This window comes from Rhinichthys klamathensis, unplaced genomic scaffold, assembly GCF_029890125.1.
Source record: "Rhinichthys klamathensis goyatoka isolate OS25496 unplaced genomic scaffold, OSU_Roscu_1.1 h1tg000899l_1, whole genome shotgun sequence".
In the NCBI taxonomy this organism is placed as follows: Eukaryota; Metazoa; Chordata; class Actinopteri; order Cypriniformes; family Leuciscidae; genus Rhinichthys; species Rhinichthys klamathensis.
The window spans coordinates 268,221-287,181 of record NW_026607247.1 but is presented as its reverse complement, the minus strand read 5'-3'; the positions used below and the strand labels follow the sequence as shown (position 1 = coordinate 287,181).

At 39.6% G+C, this 18,961-nt stretch overlaps 2 protein-coding genes across 5 annotated transcripts in view; both read right to left on the bottom strand.

The window, feature by feature from the left end:
* gas2l1 (growth arrest-specific 2 like 1) overlaps positions 1 to 5,757 on the bottom strand; it is a 31,826-nt gene extending 26,069 nt beyond the window's left edge. Inside the window, exon 1 of the mRNA XM_056244026.1 lies at positions 4,515 to 5,757. Within this exon, the coding sequence (XP_056100001.1) occupies positions 4,515 to 5,201 (687 nt within the window). The 5' untranslated portion in view covers positions 5,202 to 5,757. The remainder of the gene's footprint in view (positions 1 to 4,514) is intronic.
* Positions 5,758 to 9,323: 3,566 nt separating this feature from the next.
* On the bottom strand, positions 9,324 to 18,836 carry ewsr1b (EWS RNA-binding protein 1b). 4 transcript variants are annotated; one of them, XM_056244037.1, is made up of 16 exons: positions 18,754 to 18,819; positions 17,526 to 17,562; positions 17,381 to 17,432; positions 17,036 to 17,210; positions 16,592 to 16,775; positions 14,000 to 14,250; positions 13,770 to 13,884; positions 12,029 to 12,066; positions 11,572 to 11,604; positions 11,269 to 11,381; positions 10,823 to 10,952; positions 10,551 to 10,661; positions 10,338 to 10,461; positions 10,108 to 10,205; positions 9,774 to 9,984; positions 9,324 to 9,677 (listed from the first exon to the last, which is right to left on the bottom strand). In XM_056244037.1, exons 1-16 carry the CDS (start codon positions 18,767 to 18,769, stop codon positions 9,641 to 9,643), a joined length of 1,725 nt encoding a protein of 574 aa, XP_056100012.1. In that variant the 5' UTR covers positions 18,770 to 18,819; the 3' UTR covers positions 9,324 to 9,640. The 4 variants fall into 4 exon arrangements, with proteins under 4 accessions (XP_056100012.1, XP_056100013.1, XP_056100010.1 ...); XM_056244038.1 differs by having other exon boundaries at positions 17,036 to 17,207; XM_056244035.1 differs by lacking the exon at positions 12,029 to 12,066 and having other exon boundaries at positions 18,754 to 18,836.
* Positions 18,837 to 18,961: the final 125 nt, after the last annotated feature.

Here is an 18,961-nt window from a genome sequence, read left to right as displayed (position 1 = left end):
TTAACAGTGTTAATAAAGATCATCTTTAAAAAAGTGCCATGATGTGAAAATGTAAAACTAAAATGTAAAAATGTATGAAAATGAGCATGCAATGTTAAAGGGTTAGATCACCCAAAAATAAATAAATAAAATAAATAAATCATTTACTCACCCTCGTGTTGTTCCAAACCCCTTAAGTCAAGTCAAGTCATCTTCATTTATATAGCGCTTTTAACAATGGATTGTTTCAAAGCAGCTTTACAGAGATAAACATATAATTTAAGGTAACAGATTGTTTTGGACTTTCGTTAAGACTTTCGTTCATCTTCGGAACACAAGTTAAGATATATTTAATAAAATCTAAACCAGCTCTGTACTCTCCATGGAGAGCTACGTAACTACCACTCGTACGCTTCATAAAGAGATTGTAAAACTAATCCATATGAATTGAGTGGTTTAGTCAAAATTTTCTGAAGAGACTGTCAATTTATTGTCAGCAGACTGTCAACAGATTTAATTTAGGCTTTTATTCACATATAAACATTGATCAGCGAACATAAACAGAAGCTCAACCAAACCTCATTGGTTCTTGCGGAAGCTCAAACGGGCTGCGTAACATGCTACTCTGAGAAATTCCTGCCCTGCACTTTGTATTTTGAGCAATTCTTGCGTCGTTTTTGCCTCTTCACGATGACTCGCTTTAATTTAGTCCTAATTTGTAAGTCGCTTTGGATAAAAGCGTCTGCTAAATTACTAAATGTAAATCTGAATGTAAAAATGACTAAATGTAAATGTAACATGAGAATGAATCTCATTGGTTCTTGCAGAAGCTCAAACGGGCTGCGTAACACGAGAATGAACCTCATTGGTTCTCGCACATCAAGCAAACATGCTTAAGCTTCCGTTTACCACAACTGATGTGTCAGCTGATGAATGTTTATGTGTGAATAAAAGCCTAAATTCAATCAGTTCATCATATAAAGCGATTGTGTCTCTTCAGAAAAATTGGACTAAACCACTCAATTAATAAGGACTAGTTTTACGATCTAGTGGTAGTTGCTTTCAATGGAGGGACAGAAATCACTCAGATTTAATTAAAAATATCTTCATTTGTGTTTTGAACATGAACGAAAGTCTTACGGGTTTGGAAAGACATGAGGGTGAATAATTAATGACAGAATTTTCATTTTTGGGTGAACTAGCCCTTTAAATATCAAATAGGCGGGCAGGCCTATCAGTAATATCATCAGATAACTAGGCTAATATGGTACTGATACATTGTGCATCCCCACTTTTTGAGTTTAACTGAATTTTTTAGAATGTATCTGTGTAACAACACTAAATAAGCAAAATGCAAAAGCAAATATCATGATAAGAAGCAAAAAAAACATGATCACACAGAACTTCCATATTCTCAAATGTCTAAAACAATGAAACAGCCAGCTTTATATATATCAGAGGAAGTCTGAATGCACATGTGTGGAAGTGTACTTCACCTAAACAACAGTCAAAAGTGGCTGCATGACGTATCTCTCAACAAAGTGAACTGTAAATGAATCAAAACAACGTTTTATCTGAACTTGCCTGTCAGAGAACAAAGCCCGTGTGAGATCATAGAATTACAAAGGGCAGGTAATCTCTTATATATTAAAGAAGAAAAGAAGAGAGTGTTTGATCAGATGAATTCTGCTGAGAGCTCCATATGCCCTGAAGCTTCAGGGTGATGCAATGTTTGGACTTGCTGCCCGTCACTGAATCCACCCTGTCTCTGCAGGACAAAGCCAGTTGCTCGGTTCAGCAACATGGTTCATGAGATAAGATGACTAGCAACAGTGTTAGACAATCCAGACAAGGTCAACCATAAAAAGGGACAAATCAAAAGGCGTCTTCTCTGCCAGACACCAGATAAATCACTGTATACTTATTCAGTAAAAAAAATGCTAACAAACTGTGTATTGAATGAATTCCTGATGTAACAGCACCTGACGTCCACTGTTTCTTCACCCTGTCTGAACTTATGCTGATGCTAGCAGTTCACGCTCAGGGAAAAAGGTGCTTACACACTCACAAGGGCTGAATGTTTCTTTGATGGGCCAACACTAGATCAACAACTCAATTGTATGCGTAAGCTAAGCAAGCATGTTGCACATTGATCTTTCACATGATATATCTGTTGACAGACAGTTTTAAGTGATGAAATTAAATGGAGTGAAGAGAGGGACTTTTAGAGGGAAATAACCACCACAGGAACTTGGACAGTCAAATAATTAGTAAAATGGAAGTCCCTGTGCTTGTGGGAGACTGCAAATTTTCCCGTTGTCCTCCCAAACATTCTGAAGTCAACATTTGTTTGAGAGCCGATTACTAGGACTGGCAAAATCACAATGCAAAATGAAGAAGAATCTTTCTGAGAAACAGCAATATTTTCTTCAGGTTGCGGCAGAGAAGATAAATCAAATAACAAGGACATGTTCATCAGTCACTCTGTGCTAATATTCAGCGGTCTTGTCAAACATCAGGACTTTATAGGCAATTATATCACATAAATCCCCTAGTGATTGTGTTATTCTTAATGAGGATTGATCAAGTGACAGAACTTCATACTGATAAACTCAATACCAGGATCCAATATCTCTGATCTTTCACCCTCAAGAAACACATAGGTGAGATATGCCATGGACCGCCAACATGCTACATGACCAGGGTGCAAGAAAATGTGCAGACTCAGATGTCAAACACCAATTACGAATAACACACTCTGACCTTTCATCCCACACACACAAACACATAAAGATCCCATCAAAAGACCATTTTGGATGAATATATTCAATGAGGTCAGAGGTACAGTTTGGGTGAAACCTCCTGTTCACATTTTCTCACAAAGGGTGTTTTCACTCAATACGGGTATAAACCATCAGTCATAATTATTACAATAATACAAACTAGCTTTCACTTCAATGAATTAACTGAGATGGTTTCAAAATTATTTTCTTCACTAATTATGAGGGGTTTGACACATGGTTGTAGTTGTGACACAAAAAAATAAAGCCACAGTTACTTAAAATAACAACACAAACAATAAAACCTGCCTGTGTGACAATCAATTTGAGTGAATTATTGAAAACAGGAGCTTCATAATGAAGGCTGGCTTCTATATTGCGTGATGTTTAAATTATTTCATAAATGTCTATTCTATTTCTATAGGGACTATAGAATTATCTAGATAGTCAATATCAAATAATGAGAAAATCCAAAGAAATTGTACATTTATGTTAAGAACAGTCTAGTGATCATTTCAGAGAGGAATTTTTGCTATTTTAAATACTAATGCTGGGTAAAGTTGTCACTGCCATGTTTTGTCTCATGTTTCAAGAAACAGTCCAATGAGTTTGTCCTAGTGTTCTTTAGGGGTGTAACAATATATCGTGCCACAATATATCGCAATACAAAAAATGCAACAATACGTATCGTGGATAGTGACAATATGTATCGTGGATAGTCCCCCCAAAATAAAAATTACTATGTGAGAAAAAAAAAAAAAAATTCAGTTTTAGTCTAAGTACTACATTAAACTACTAGGCCTATATATGATGTTGATTATAATGTATAATAATGCAATGGGGGAATATTTGTGGGTCCTGATAATGCCACATGTCTGATGTTACCAGTAAAAAGTCGCCCACATTATTTTAAATATATCTAGTCAGTGAAACCGTGCAAGCATACATCTACAATAACTCAGTAATTTCAGCTTCAGAATCATGAATATTGTTATTCTGGTGTCACCATTGTCCTTGGGTTACAAGCACCAAGTCCAAGCCTATTCATTTAAACCTACAATGTAATATCAAATGTACCATTTTAATCAACAGTACATTTTTTATTAACATTTTACCATATGTCTTGGAGTATCGCAATAATATCGTATCGTGAGTTCAGTATCGTGATATGTATCGAATCGTGACATGAGGGTATCGTAATCGTTACACCCCTATGTTCTTCATATATATAGGCCAGGGGCTTCAAACTCAGTTCCTGGACAGTTTAGCTCAAGCCGTAACTAAACACAACTAAACCAGCTAATCGAGGTCTGCAGGATTACAAGAAACTTCAAGGCAGGTGTTTTGGAGCTGGTTGGAGCTACACCTTGTAGGGCAGTGCTCCAGGAGTGGAGTTTGACATGTCTTATTAGACTGACATTTGGGATGTAGAGCCATCTAAGGTAAAAGGGTTATTAACTCCAGTTTATATCTGCTGCCTGCAACTATAAGCCCTGTGACAAAATATATGTAATTTCTGATCCAGATAAACATGCACAGTGTAACAACTAAGCTGTGACACCAATAATCAGCATCATTCCTCCACTTTCCACAGCACATCACATCCTTTATGTGGTGATTTGATGCGTTTTTTTAACATTTAAAATGCAACAAGTGCAGAATCACTGCCATCACTCTGTAGTTGGCCAGATTAATAACCCAGCCGTTTTGATTATTATGAACGTGAGTGAGTATGCTGACAGCTGTCAAACTCACCAGCTCGTCCAGGTTGCGCATATCCAGCAGGACTCTCTTCTGCTGCTGCTGCCAGCGGGCCAACAGCTCCGGGTCGGGCTCGCCGATGCTTTCCTTGCGACTGTACGTCCTGCTCGGCGGGCTCTGGGACTCCCATACAGCCTCCGTCAGGTTCTCCTGGTCCCGGATCTCCTCCTCGATCTCCTCCTCGAGTTGAATCAACATAGGGGCCAGCATGCCGAATTTGGCCCCCCGGCGAGCCACCTCCAGCAGGCACAGCACGAAGTTCTTCTCGTTACACCTCTCCACCAGGTCGTTGGTCTCGAACATGAGCACATCTTTGATCCAGAGCTCCTGCCTGCACCAGCCGATGAAGTTCGACACGTTGTCTCTGGCCAAAAATGATCCCGGTATGACGTTCCTCGACTGGAAGACCACGTCCTTGCTGGGGATCCGGAAAGGAAGCGCCGCATCTGGATAATTCGCCTTGAATTCGTGGGCGGCGCGGTTCACGTTGTTGGCATGCCGGCAGAGCGCGCAGCCGGTCTCCAGACCCTCCATAAAAGTGTCCGCCGTGATGTCCAGCTCGTACAGCGTGTTCAGCCATTCAGCCAAATCCTCCTTCATGGCATACAGGTATTCCTCGCTGGATTTGAACGGCCTGATGCTTTTGGAGGCGGCAGACTGAATGTTGCTCTGATCGGCCATATTATGGGAAAATGTGTATCAATCAAGGCACGAAATGACGCACGACTGTCTCATACAGTAATCCTCCACAAACAGCGTTGGGAATGGCATAACGACGCGCGGTAGGAGCTCCTAAAGCGGGCCGCTTTGACTCGCAGCTCCGCGGTGCAGCTGTGGGATTCCGCGATGGATTCCGGATGTCTGTGAGATACCCGCCTCCTTCAATGACCACATCGCGATTACTCATTCCCCTATAGAAGTCCAGACCGAAACAGAAACATGACAATTATCAGTACGTTACATGACAGCTCGACGACATACTATCCCATTCGACGCGCTTTAGTGTGTGTGAGAAGCATCCGCATTGGCTAGCAGCGCTCCGCAACGCCTCGTTATTCATTCGGTCACACCAATTCAGAGGACGCATGGCCGATTAAGGCAGGAAGGCAGCCCCGGTCTACTGGGGCACTTTAATAATAATCCTCGTCAGTTGGAAAGGATCCGACCGTCCTATGCGCCGCCTCCAGCACAACGCGCTGAGCTGCAGTGGCTTATACATTGGAGTTCCATCTCATTAGAGGATCAACGGCAAATTTATTCCCGTGATGCAGCTCCTTTATTTCAATTGCACAGCACAGGCCAATACGGCAAAGGCGTTTATATTTGCATCTGACATTCGGTTGAAATTACCGATCATTTTTATTCAAATACGGTTACTGTTTTGCTGACAGAAAGAAAGTCAAGCGAAATTAGAAACAAGGATGTTGACAGAATGCCCACTCTGTTCCCATCAACGAACATGCAAATTGGAGATGATACGCAAAAGCTTTGCTTATTTATCTCCAATTTGCATGTTCGTTGATGGGAACAGTGGGAATTCTGTGATTGCTTCTTGTAAACAGTCGACTGGGTTTAATTAGTGCGACATTGATCATGTAATCTGTTTGCACGCGCTGCCAGTCTGTTTAAATCAGCCGCACGCGATTGATTAGAAGCGTGAACGCAAACTATGTGACGTAATCAACGCATCTGATTTCATGTGATAGCCTATGAACTGCAGTGACAAATTCTGACAATGTAAGGATTATATCTAACGTTAGACTACAGCAGTGGTTCTCAACTCCAGTCCTCGGGACCCACTGCTCTGCATATTGTGTATGTCTCCCTTATTTAACACACCTGATTCAGATCCTCAGCTCGTTAGGATAGACTCTATCAACTGAACTGAGTGTGTCAGATAAGAGAGACATACAAAATGTGCAGAGCAGTGGGTCCCGAGGACTGGAGTTGAGAACCACTGGACTACAGTCAGACAGTGCCATGAGGACTGATTGGCTGTGCATTTTCCCGCTTATTTACACTACTATTACTTAATAAATAAATGAAACACTGATTTGTTTAAATACTATTAAATAATATGCATTGCTTATATTAGCTTAAAGCCTCCGCTAAGAAAAATTGTCAAATGTTGAAAACAATCGGTCTAGCAACAAGACGAACACAGCAATATTATTACAATATTTTTTTATATATTTCTAACAGCAATTCAATTAGCTTTTACAGTGAAATAGTTAGCAAACACATTTAGCTTCAATCTCTTAGCCTCTAACGTTAAGTTACTAACTTACCTTTTCGTTGTTCCTCCGACCAACATTTTCATTTTGTTGCTTTAACTCAACTTCTTGTCTGCGCACAAACGTTTTATGCTTTTCATATATTTAAATGAATACAGAAGGCATCCGAGACCATTTTTGTCATAGTTGGTAGTGGTACTAAAGCGTTTAAATTCGCAAGACAGCACAAACTAGCGATTCAACTCGCGTTAGCGAAACCGCGGAGTAATCTTGGAGGCCAGCAAGTAGCGCCGGTATGTTTGCCGTATAAAAATGTTGCGATTGATTTCCAATATTTGTGATGAGTGATGACACAAATACGTGTAATTTGGTGTTATAAACTTCATAAAAAACGTAATACCACAATCTTGCTCATGTTAAAGATTGTTGTAGAGCTTTAAAAATATATCTCTCCTTAATCAAAAATAAGAAAGACTAAAGCATGGGTCACTCTTTTTGCTCCATTGCTCAAGAACGTCCGTGTTTCTTTGATTCGTATTGCCAAAAACTCTCATTGCCAAACTTTATTCAAGGCTGTCAAATTAAATGAATGTGGCTATCCAACAAGCTCTGTTCTTGTTTGGCTCCAGACCTTTAGTCCAGGCTCACTCACACACTTCTCTGCCAATGGTCTTGGTCATCAGCAAATGAAAGGGACCATTCTGAATAGTCAGACAAAAGACAGACATGAAGACATCATCATGTTGTTAATCAGCGTTTATTTGTCTCCTTTAAACAATCAGTTCAATAACTGTAGGACAACTGAAAGTCTGTCTTCAGAAACTCAACAACCACCATAGGCTAGGTCAAAGTCACACTAGTGCACATGCTGTGAATGAGAAGGCAAAATAAAGTTTAGAACGATAGTATTTGAAATAGAAGCATCTAAATGTCTTGGTTTTATAGAATGCTTTTGAATGTGTCTTCATAATATATTGTGAAGTAGCCTAATGTTAATGCTAGTGGATCAGAAACAATCCTTATGAGGAAGACTCAAGTGTCCAAGTCCCTCCCCTGTGTCATCCTATTTTAAGAGTCACTTTTGCTCGGATGTTTTAGCCGTATGTCACCAATCAAGCCAACTGCAGATTTAAATCACTCCCACTTTCCTCTAAATTTAACAACAGAGAACAGACCAACTATATAAGACATTACAATTGCTTGTACACATTGTTCAGCTTTTCTTCACACGTTCTCATCTGCATGATCCCATAACATGATTAGCATCTGAGAGCATAAATGGCAATGTTTTTCTTTTCTTTTGTTTTACTTCCTGCTCTTGTAGTTAAAGTCAGGCAGCGTGCTCTTCAATGGCTCAGGCCGGACCACTACAGTGTGTCACTGTCATTATTCCAACAGCAGCCGTGCAGCCAAAGGGAGGCCCTTGTTTTGATTTGAAAAGCGTTGGTTGTTCCTTTAAGAGAGCTAGACGGAGGGGAGGACACACAGCAAGAGAAGGAATGAGATCATTCAACAAGGCCTGGATGAATCAGCTTTTCTGTGAACACATACATAAAACCAGTTCATTCCACAGCTCTCCAGCATTTGGCTCTCAGATGTTCATTAAAAAGGGTGTCAGTCAGTCAGTGAAGTGCAACTCTATTCCATTCTATGCATTAAGTTTTTATGATTGAGAATTATCTTTGCTTAATTTCTGAGCATGATTAAATTTAGTTAAGAACTTATGGATTTTGCAAGAAGTCTCTAAAGTTGGTACAAGCATCCTGTCAGCTCCTGCCAACACTTCAATTAACAAGAGAAACTTTCAAAAAGGTTCTTGGTAAACACATGCCAGATGCTTTACAGATGAAGTAACAATTTGATAACAGTCCCAAGCTTTACATGAGAAAACCGTTTCATTGTTTTATAAAACATTTAAAAGCCAGAACAGAAAACAAACTAGTATTTTTACCATTCTTAATGGTAATATTCTGCACAACTAGAAGGATTGGACCGCTTAACATTTCTTTTCCTTCAATAATTGACTAACACTACAGTAACAGTTCATACTGCATATTGATTATAAAAAGGATGCTTCTTGAAATGGGGGGAGGCCGGGGGTTACTGGTGATCAAACAAGCAATGTTCAAACCCACTTAGTTTATCAAGAGGCTGTAATGGAGGCTTAGTCATGTTCTGATAACTGAATCAGAACTGGCATCTTTATAGTAATTAGTACCAAAAGTCTTTGTTAGTACTCAGCAGATAAATCTGCTCTCTCATGCACATGGTAGTGATGGAAACAACTTGTGAAACTAGAACAAACGAGACACCTAATGGCTAAAGTCTGAATTGCACCCAATCATGTGGGTCCAGTGCAATATATTAGATTTACACAACAGATACACATCTCGCTGTTTTGCAGCGTTCTTTAAGAACACCTTCAGGGGTTCAAGGATGGAGCAACACAAGGCAATGAATTAAAGACATGAATAGATGGCATGCATAAAGATTTTTAATTGCTGGCAACTTCAGTACACACAAAAACCACAATATGAAAAAAAGGGATCACAAAACATGGCAAAACAACTGGAGGTGGAAAAGTTTATTTTTAAAAAAATTGTTCAAAGTACATAGTTACATAGAGAGACATGTAAGACAGACATCACCAAAAAAGGTGACTACAGGGCAACTGAGTATTTTAAAAAGGCAGGGGGAGCATTAAAGCATACAAAAAAATGCAACCAAAAGGTTTAACTAAAACCACTGTGTTGTTCTGAAATTAAAAATAAGAAAAGCAAGCAAAAAAAAAGAGAAAAAAGAAAGAAAAAAGATAGCCATATAAATATGGAATCATAAATAAAAAGGACTTTTAAAATTGTTTTCCTCTATGCTTGACGCATTAACTCAGTAAGGTCTGTCTCTGCGCTCCTGACGGTGATCCCTGTTGGAAGAATAAAAGAAAGTCAGTATATGAAGCATCACAAGGACTAAAGCATTCCACATTCGTCCTGCTATACTCACAGTAAATGACGCTCACCTCATATCCATCTTGCCTGGCGGTCCCATGCCTCTCCTGCCCCCTCTGTCCATGGGAGGACCACCCCTGCTACCTCCTCTGAATCCACCCCTGTCCATTCCTCCACGGCCTCTAAAGCCTCCGCGATCTCCTACCCAGCCTCCACGCATGCCACCTGGTCCACCACGATCCATTCCCCTGCCGCCCCTCATTCCTCCTCTGCCACGATCACCTTAATTTTAACCACATTTTAAACAAATCACATCTCACATCACATCTCTTAAACAAAAACAAATCTCAGCCATGGACATCACAAATGACAGCTGACGAGGGAAGACTGTTAATCTGAGTGTACCTGAAAGAGGGAAGGGAGGAGCTCCAAGGCCTTCGGGTTTTGGAGCTTTACATTGGTTACACTCCATTCTCCAGGAGAAGTTCTGATTGCCACATCCACTGTAATGAGATTTGAGATGGGCAAAAAAGTCAGAAACAGACATTAACAATGTTTTTATGCTTAATCAGCAGGTTCCATGTATTGCAAATAAGACGCATCTGTTTGGTTGCTTAAAGTTGCGCAACACTCACGGATTGGGACATTCCCAGTCTCCAGCTCTCTTCTGTGTGTTGCCTCCTGGAGGACCATTCCAGCCCATTCCACCCCGAGGGCCACCACGAGAGGGGAAACCACCTCTCTCTCCTCTTCCCATACCTGTAGGCACACAAAACAAATTAATCACAGTATAGAAGCACATTCTGCTTGAAGGATACCTACGAGGATTTACAGACAAAGTGTTATACCTCCACGGTCCATCCCAGGGCCACCTCTCATTGGCATTCCTCTCATACCCCCCATCATGGGCTTCCGGCGAGCCATAGAGACCTTTAACCTCCGGCCCTGGTATTCCTTACCTGTCATAAGAGGAACAGGAAAAAATGTGATAAGAGATTGAGTGGAACTGGCAGACTAATGTGAACAAAATGTACACAGCTAATGGTGATATCTGAAAAAGGTTTGTTCAAGTTCATGTAATAACATTGAGGGGTATCCAAAAATAATTAGAAAAGCCAACCATCGAAGTATTCAACAGCTGCTTTGGCAATAGCAGGTTCTTCATAGGACAGTGTGGCATCTCCCTTTGGTTTGCCAGAATCTTTATCGGTGTAGATGTTTATGGCCGGTTGGTTTAAACGCCGATTTATCTATGAGAGAAACAAATTATCAAAAAAGGACTTCAAAAGCATTAAACAATCAGGGGCTGCAACAAATTGACAAAAGCTGATATTATTCAGAATAAACCATTTAGATGAGGGATGGGCAGTCTTGGAGGGCCACTGTCCTGCAGAGTTTAGCTCAATCATTAAAACAAACACACTTGCCTGAAAAACCTAACAACAGTCTAAAGGATTGTTTGGAAATTACAGGCATGTTTGATTTGGGATTGAGCTAAACTCTGCAGGACAGTGGCCCTCCAGGAGTGGAGTAGCCCATCCCTGATCTAGATACACAGCTGCTTACCCGTATTGGTCCACAGTGCTTGAAGAAGTCGGCCATCTCGGGTAAAGTGGCATTCTCAGTGAGACCTGTGATATAGATGGTGCTGTTCTCAGAGTCCTGCTCTCCTGGATGCCCTGTGCGTTTGTGGGAGAGAAGCTGATTTAACACCAACACCACTTGTTTGAATATTTTTAGGAATCATGCAAGAGTCTTTATCATTACTTATTATATTTAATGCATCCTTGCTGAATTAAGTAATTAATTTCAAGAATTTAGTTTAGAGGTTGTGAAAGGTGAAAAAAGTGAAAGGTTTACAACACATACCCATGTCACGATCCATTCCACCTCTCATTGCTCCTGGGATCCCATGGATCAAAGAAAAAGAAAAGAAATGCTATTACAGAATGTCACAACTTAAAAGGCAAACCTGACAACCTGTCAAGACCAGAAAAAAAATGCCAACAATATAAAATACATTAAGATGTGACCATTTTCAGGATTACCCTTGACCACAACAGATTCTCAGAATGAAATGGGGATAATAAAATGCAGAATTAAAAAAAAGAAAAAAAAAGACGCTTCAGTCAAAGGACACGTCTCGACTTTTGAAGAAATCCAAATATATACACCAAATATAAACCATCAGGACACAGCATTTATTTTTTGGGGGTAAAAAAAAAAAGTGGCACACCAAATGGAAGATTTTAAGGACACATAGGCATGAATGGCCTCTACATTAACTCGAGTGGACTAGCCAATGGAATACGCTTTAGGAACTTACCACCAGGCTTATTGAAGCCCCCTCTGTCTCCAGCGATGCTAAACATGAAGATATGAAGGCGATATTCCTTTTAGTCTCCAACCATAGGACTTGAGTAGGAAATGAACACAACATCTCCCTCTAACTTTGCTAAGGCCTCATGTAATAATGTACAGTGTATTTTACAAACTAATGGGGCATCATGACTTCTGTAATATTTTTCAATGGTATTTAACAGTTTGGTTACAATAATGTAAAACAATATCCACACAGAACCAGAAATACATTGAATTTTGTAAACCTTTGGTAAAAATTATAAAGTTAGCTTTGTTCTGGGCTGCAACCAATATAATAGGATTAAGACAATTTTTAAAAACAGCAATCCTGTTAGCTGGAAAAAAAAAATCCCTTTAGCCATTTCAACCCAAATTAAACCAATAAAATGTCAGCTCTGAACACTATATATATTAAAAAACACATTCAAAAATATATAGTTCAAATGACAAATGTTTACAAAGGGTGATAAAATTATGAAAAAAGGAACAATCTCAAATATGCTGACAAAAAAAAAAAAAGAAACCTAAAGATTTGCTAAACAAAAAATCCTAAATCAAGAAAGTTCCCCATGGTTCTTTGAGCTGTCGCCTTTGAAATGGAAAAAGGTACTTAGAATAAGTACTGCTGTTCTTACATCGATCTCTGATACCTGCAGCGTATAAATGTGACAAAGAATGTTAAAACAAGACCTTTGAAATGAGAAAACAGTTCACAAATGCAAAAATATTTAAGTACATGAAAATGTATAAATTTAAATATCAGAAATGTGTATAGTAGCATGCTCACCGTCCCTTGAAACATCAATTCAATTGGAACAGAAATAAGTGTTGATTTTCCTTTTTTTGTTTGGTTTAGTCAGTGATTCCTTTTTTGGAATTAAAAAAAAAAAAATCCCAACCGAGAAGGCCTCAAAGAACAGTTTATCCGTAAAAGGATATCCGTAAAACAAAGGATATCATTGTATGTGTCCATTAAATATCCAACGGTTACTCCATTTTCTTTGAAATATCTATTTTTCCAATGCTGAACCAACTCTTGTTTACACTGACCCTTTTGAAACTTGATTACTTTCTGCATACTTTCAATTCAGAATTTAAAACCCAGTAAATAAGGATAAAACTTAAAACCCCATAATCGTGTGCCACTGTCTGCTGAGATAAAATTCCAGTTAACGACCAATTTCTCTAAGACTTGTTTGATTTTTTTTTTTTTTTACTTTCCCCATTCAAACTCAACAGCAAAGATCCTCATTCAGCCTGTTAAAACCAAAATGTAAATTTAGTAGGCAGCTTGAATTATTGCAACAAAGAAATTGAATGTGTAATAAAATACCTTGCAACCAAACATAACCTCAAATCTTTGATAAGCCGCCACACTTGAAATAACCGTGTTTAAAGGAAAGGCAAAGAACAGTAAACTGTAAGGGGAAAAAACCCAAATCCCTCAGTCTTAAAATAAGTACATATAGATTAAATGACCCATCTTCAAAACTAGAATCGTAATAACTACAACGTGAGACCAAAATAAAACATCCCTGCAAGAATATCACTGTGGTATCATAAGAACCTCTACAAAACAAATGGTTGAATGAACTACAGCTCCACTCTTCTTAGATGCCTGCAAATACAAACCCTGCATGCAGCGAGTGATTTCGCTCTGTGAAAAGCAATGAACAGTTAGTTACATAAAGAAAGCCTGAACTTACCCCATGCCTCCGCGGCCCATACCCCCACGCCCCCGATAACCATCTCTGCCCGCTTCTCCTGGGTATCCACCCCGCTGCTGTGATCCTGAGTAGCCTCCACCCTGGCTGTAACTGTCTACAGGAGAGATCACACCCAGTAAAGTATCTGGCCAATGAACTTAATCTGAGGAACTGACAAGACAATGAACAAAAACATGGTAAAATGGCACAACAGTGAAATTGGCCCTTACTATATGCACTTTGCTGGCTGTAATCATTCTGTGATGCACTCTGCTGGCCGTACTGAGGCTGTGCGTATGCACTGTTCCCCTGAGGGGGGTAGGCAGCAGGAGGGCCTTGCTGAGGTGGCTGTCCATAGCTGCTTTGCTGCTGCTGCCCATAGCCTGGCTGCTGAGCCTGGTACCCACCCTGAGGCTGAGAATAACCTCCAGCCTGGGAATAGGCACCTTGGTTGTAGGCCGGCTGGCTGCTTGCACTATAGCTGCAGGGCAAAAAATAAGCAATTAAGAACATTTGAAAATGTGTACACCAGCATTCAGTGACAGTAGATACTTGTAAATAGTTACTTTTATTTATACAAAAAATAAATGCTATTCATTCAAAATATTCTTGTTTCCACAAAAACATAGAAGCAAAACTTTCATTGATACATTTTTTTTTTCTTCATCAGCCATGACAGGAGTTAGGAGTAAATTAAATAAGCCAAGTCCCAGACTAAAATGCTTGTTTGAGTTGTTTTAACTGAAAGCAACTTGCACTGACATATCTTAAAATATGTCAATGCCAATGTTTTTTCTAGGGCATGTTTATAAAAGCGACTTAAATGCCCTAATCGAGCCTAATCTAAACCCTGTCTGTAAAATCGGGCTCAGACAAAGAATGAGGTCATTAGAATGACAGTTGAATCACTACTCTCCAAAGTCTTAGTTCACCCTAAAAAAGAAAAGAGCTTGCAGTAAATTAAGTAATTTACTGCCATATGCACTTTTTTCAAACCACGAAAGGAGATTTTTTTTTATATATATATCCTCTTGCTCGTCTATATAATGGCAGTGAATAGCAACCAGCAAACCTTTTTTTAAAAGAAAGAAAAGGACGCAAAAGTATGACAAAATGATCCCATACAACATGTTGTATTGACAGGGTTTGGTCAAAACAAACAGGAAATTAATGTAATTAACAAAAATCCTGACCTTGGGCGTTAAGCCCCGTTCACACTACAAGCGACACGACACCATTCATTTCAATGGGGAGGGGGCGATTTCCGGCGATAGCTACCGTTGGCGACCGGTGGGGCGTGTCTGGCGACGCGACAAAGTTGAGATCTGTTTAACTTTATGCAAATGCAGAGAGACTTTCGGGAGCGACAACCAATAGGAGTGAAGTCAGTGGAGCGCGTCACTCTTCAGTGCTGAGTCTGACCGAGGCAAGTTGAACGAGAAGCTCATTTTAGCAGTCAGAAACTGTCCTATAATTTATGATATATCTCCGTGTACAAACAGTGGTATTCACTGTACTGCCTCCGTGCCTGAATGGTTTCGGGAACCCAGATAGACCGGTATTTGCCCGTTTGCTGCAGTTAAATAGCCGCAATGGCAAAGAACACTCACGGTTTCTTGTTCATCTTTAATATTATGCATTTTATGTACTGATTCCATTTATATTTAGACTTTTCCTTCCAAAATATTTGTTTGTAGCGGCAAGAAAACGTATTTGTTGTCTAACAGAGTAACATCCATGAATGTCACTCACAAACATTACTAGGCAACCAGTAGTGGGATCGCCCTCCAGCGCAGCCACTGGCGACCTGCAGCGACAAAGTCGCTTGTAGTGTGAACGGGGCTTTATTCTGTCATTCTAACTGTCATCTGACAACTGGAGTTCCAGTCTGGAGATATTTTTATTAATCTTGATTTCTCACAAGTCAGAGTGAACTGCTGAGTCTCATGAACGCACACGTTGCGCAGTAGTGCACTGAAGACCAATGGTCGATCAGATGACGCAAAACTCCCAAGGCAATTTCAAAAGCAAGCCTACTGCAATGACAGAAGGAAACCAGGGCTGTGCAATTTTAGTGCATTGCTTTGCTTCATAGCGGTGCGCCTTCTTTCCTCCCTAAAAGACCAAACTTAAACGTCTAAATAAGCTAGATCAGTGATTTGATTACTTTGTATTGAGAAAGACTTCTGTTTTTTGTTTTTCACAGGAATGCTACATTTGTTAAGCTCTAAGCTGTTCCTAATCACCTCTAAGAGAGTGAATGGAATGTTGCTTGTAAATAAAGTTGTCAATTCATGATACTCATCTCTTTATTTTTTAATATTAAGAGGTCTAATGCACAGCATTATTTGCATAGTGCATAAACATTAAATCAAACTTAGAGAAATTATATTACGATAATTATTAATTATAACATAATTATTACTTCATTTTATTGCCCAGCCCTATGACATGTGCCGCATGGGAACATTCTGTGATACTTTTGCATCTTTTTAAAGCATGCTGGTCTCTATTCACTGACATATGGACGAGTAGTGCAAGCAGGACATTTTTAATTTCCCCATTTGTGGTCAGAAAGAGAAAGGGCATACTGAATTAGAACAACACTAGGGTGAGTAAATTACTTAATTTTCATTTCAGAGTGAACGATGCCTTTCAACAGCCTCTGATCTTTCTTTTTCTACAGAAAAAAAACAAGGTATCTGCATGGGAACTGCTTTCAAATTCAAGCACTATGAGGTAAGAACAGCATATGGAGATACTGCAGGAAGCTCCATAATAGCATCCTGTTGATGTGCTGCTCTAGGAGTTGGTCCAGTTACCTCTGAGGAGCGGAGGCAGCAGCCTGCTGGTTGTAGCCAGAATAGGCTGGCTGGGCTGAGTATCCGGGCTGGGAGCCATAGGAGGCCTGGGTGGCAGGGGCCGCAGTGGAGCTGGTGTAGCTGCTGGCCCCATAACTCTGCGCAGGCTGATTATAAGTGCCTGGCTGTGCCGTTCCATATGCAGCTTAAAGAGAATGATTTAACATTAGTTGTGAGAATCATTTTCTATGTACACCTGAATAAACAGCATGGCAATGTGTACAAGATAACTGTGCATTAAGAAAGCAGGAATTTCCAGGCCTAAATAAACATCACCACACATTTTTAATTATGGTTTTGATAAACCAATCATATATACTAATGATATACCACAGTCATGCTCCAAACACTTTCACTAATAGGCAAATATACTTGTATAATAGTGAATAAGATCTGCCTGCAGACCTGGCGCTGCTGCTGCCGCTGCTGTAGTTGTTGCTGCAGCTGCTGCTTGTCCATAGGAGGATCCATATGGCTGTTGTGCATACGCTCCAGCAGAGGGCGCTGCCTGACTGTAGGTGGACTCAGGTGCAGCAGCAGGTTGAGCATATGAGCCATAATCTTGTTGGGAATAGCCCTGCTGCAAAAGAAATTAACTGAATTTTCTTTTACACAAACACTATTTAGATATGAGACCATCAGAATTGCTAAGTTATCGAACAAGTACATACAGCATGTGGGGAAATTTGGCATTACAAACCCACTGCTCCACTATTTGACCTACTGAGCGTTTGGGCAGTTTAGGCTTACCTGTGCAGTTTGTCCATAGCTCTGAGAAGGAGGGGCAGTGTATGAGCCATACCTGTGTACAATATTATTATTATTATTATTGATTTACCAGGCCTATTTATTTAAATAACAAATATATAATACAGTGTGTTAATTAAGAACTTACGACTGCTGTGCACCAGCCTGGTTGTAGCTGCTATAATCTACAGGGAAATAAATGACCAGAAAGGTTAGATGTCCTGAAAACACGGTTACAGCTGCATAACACCTGGTATTTTATTATAGTCCAATAACAATGGGAGATGCATGCATGACTTGAAAGGATTGTTCACCCAAAAAAAAATGGGAATTCTGTCATCACTTACCCTCAAGTTGTTCCAAACCTGTAAGAATTTGTTCTACTGAACACAAATGTTATTTTGAAGAATGTGGGTAACCAAACAGATGATGGACTCCATTGATTTCCATAGTATTTTCCATACTATGGAAGTCAATGGGGCCCATCAACTGCTTGGTTACCCACACTCTTCAGAATATCTTTTGTGTTCAGCAGAAGAAAGCAATTCATACTGGTTTAGAACAACGTGGATGAGTAAATTGCGAAAATTTCCATTTTTGAGTGAACTATCCAAGCAAACAAACAAGTGAGTAACGTTACTACCCTCGCTGAATTCTAGACACTCATTTGGAACAAAGCTTAACGTTAGGCCTATATCAACAAGACAGGGTTGGTTGTTTGAAAAATATTAAAATATTCACTAGAAACAGGAATCCTTGACACTGAATCAACACGTTTACATTTTGGTTTAGAAAACACGTGGTACATTTTAGAAAGTTGTGCATTTGAACGTTTACATTTTATTTTTTAACTCCAAATTTAACGACGAAAAACAAATTGCATCAAAAACAAGGCTTGCAAGAAACCAAATCTCGGGTGTCCGTTTATTTCGAATTAATAAGAAAAACAATAATGCAAACAACAAAACTAAACATTATGTTCGCCATGTTGGCTGCTCTCTCAATCCCGCTGTTTTTAAACCACGCCTGCTACGGTTTACGACGAACGAAACAACGAGCTCATTTAAGCTCTTAAAGAACAAGACAAGTTAATATATATATATATTGCCGTTATATGGGATTTAGGCTCTTATTATACTATAAACTACGTTTAAAAACCGGTTGATTCGCGTTTTCGATCCGTTAGCTTCAAACGACCGCCATGACCCAAAAAAACAAACTTTAGGCCGCATGCTCGAGGAATGTTGGTTATCCAAAAAACAACCTCAAATTCCAAACAATTTCTAACATCTACTTAAGTTGTGAGGATTTCTATCAGTAACAAAGTACTGAAAGACAAGAAATTTAAAACAAGAAAAGAGGAAAAATATACTCACTCGTGACTGACGCCATCTTCCCGTTGGAGAACAGTATGCGTTGTGCGGGCAACTGTGCATGCGCAATGTGTGCGCTTGCGTGAAAGCAATATGGAACGTACCAACACACCGATTGTAGAGGGTGGCAGGTATAAATCTCTGTTTGTAATTGTTATCATGAAATTTGCCTGATATTCTTTACAATTGAGTCAAACAATTATTAAACTAT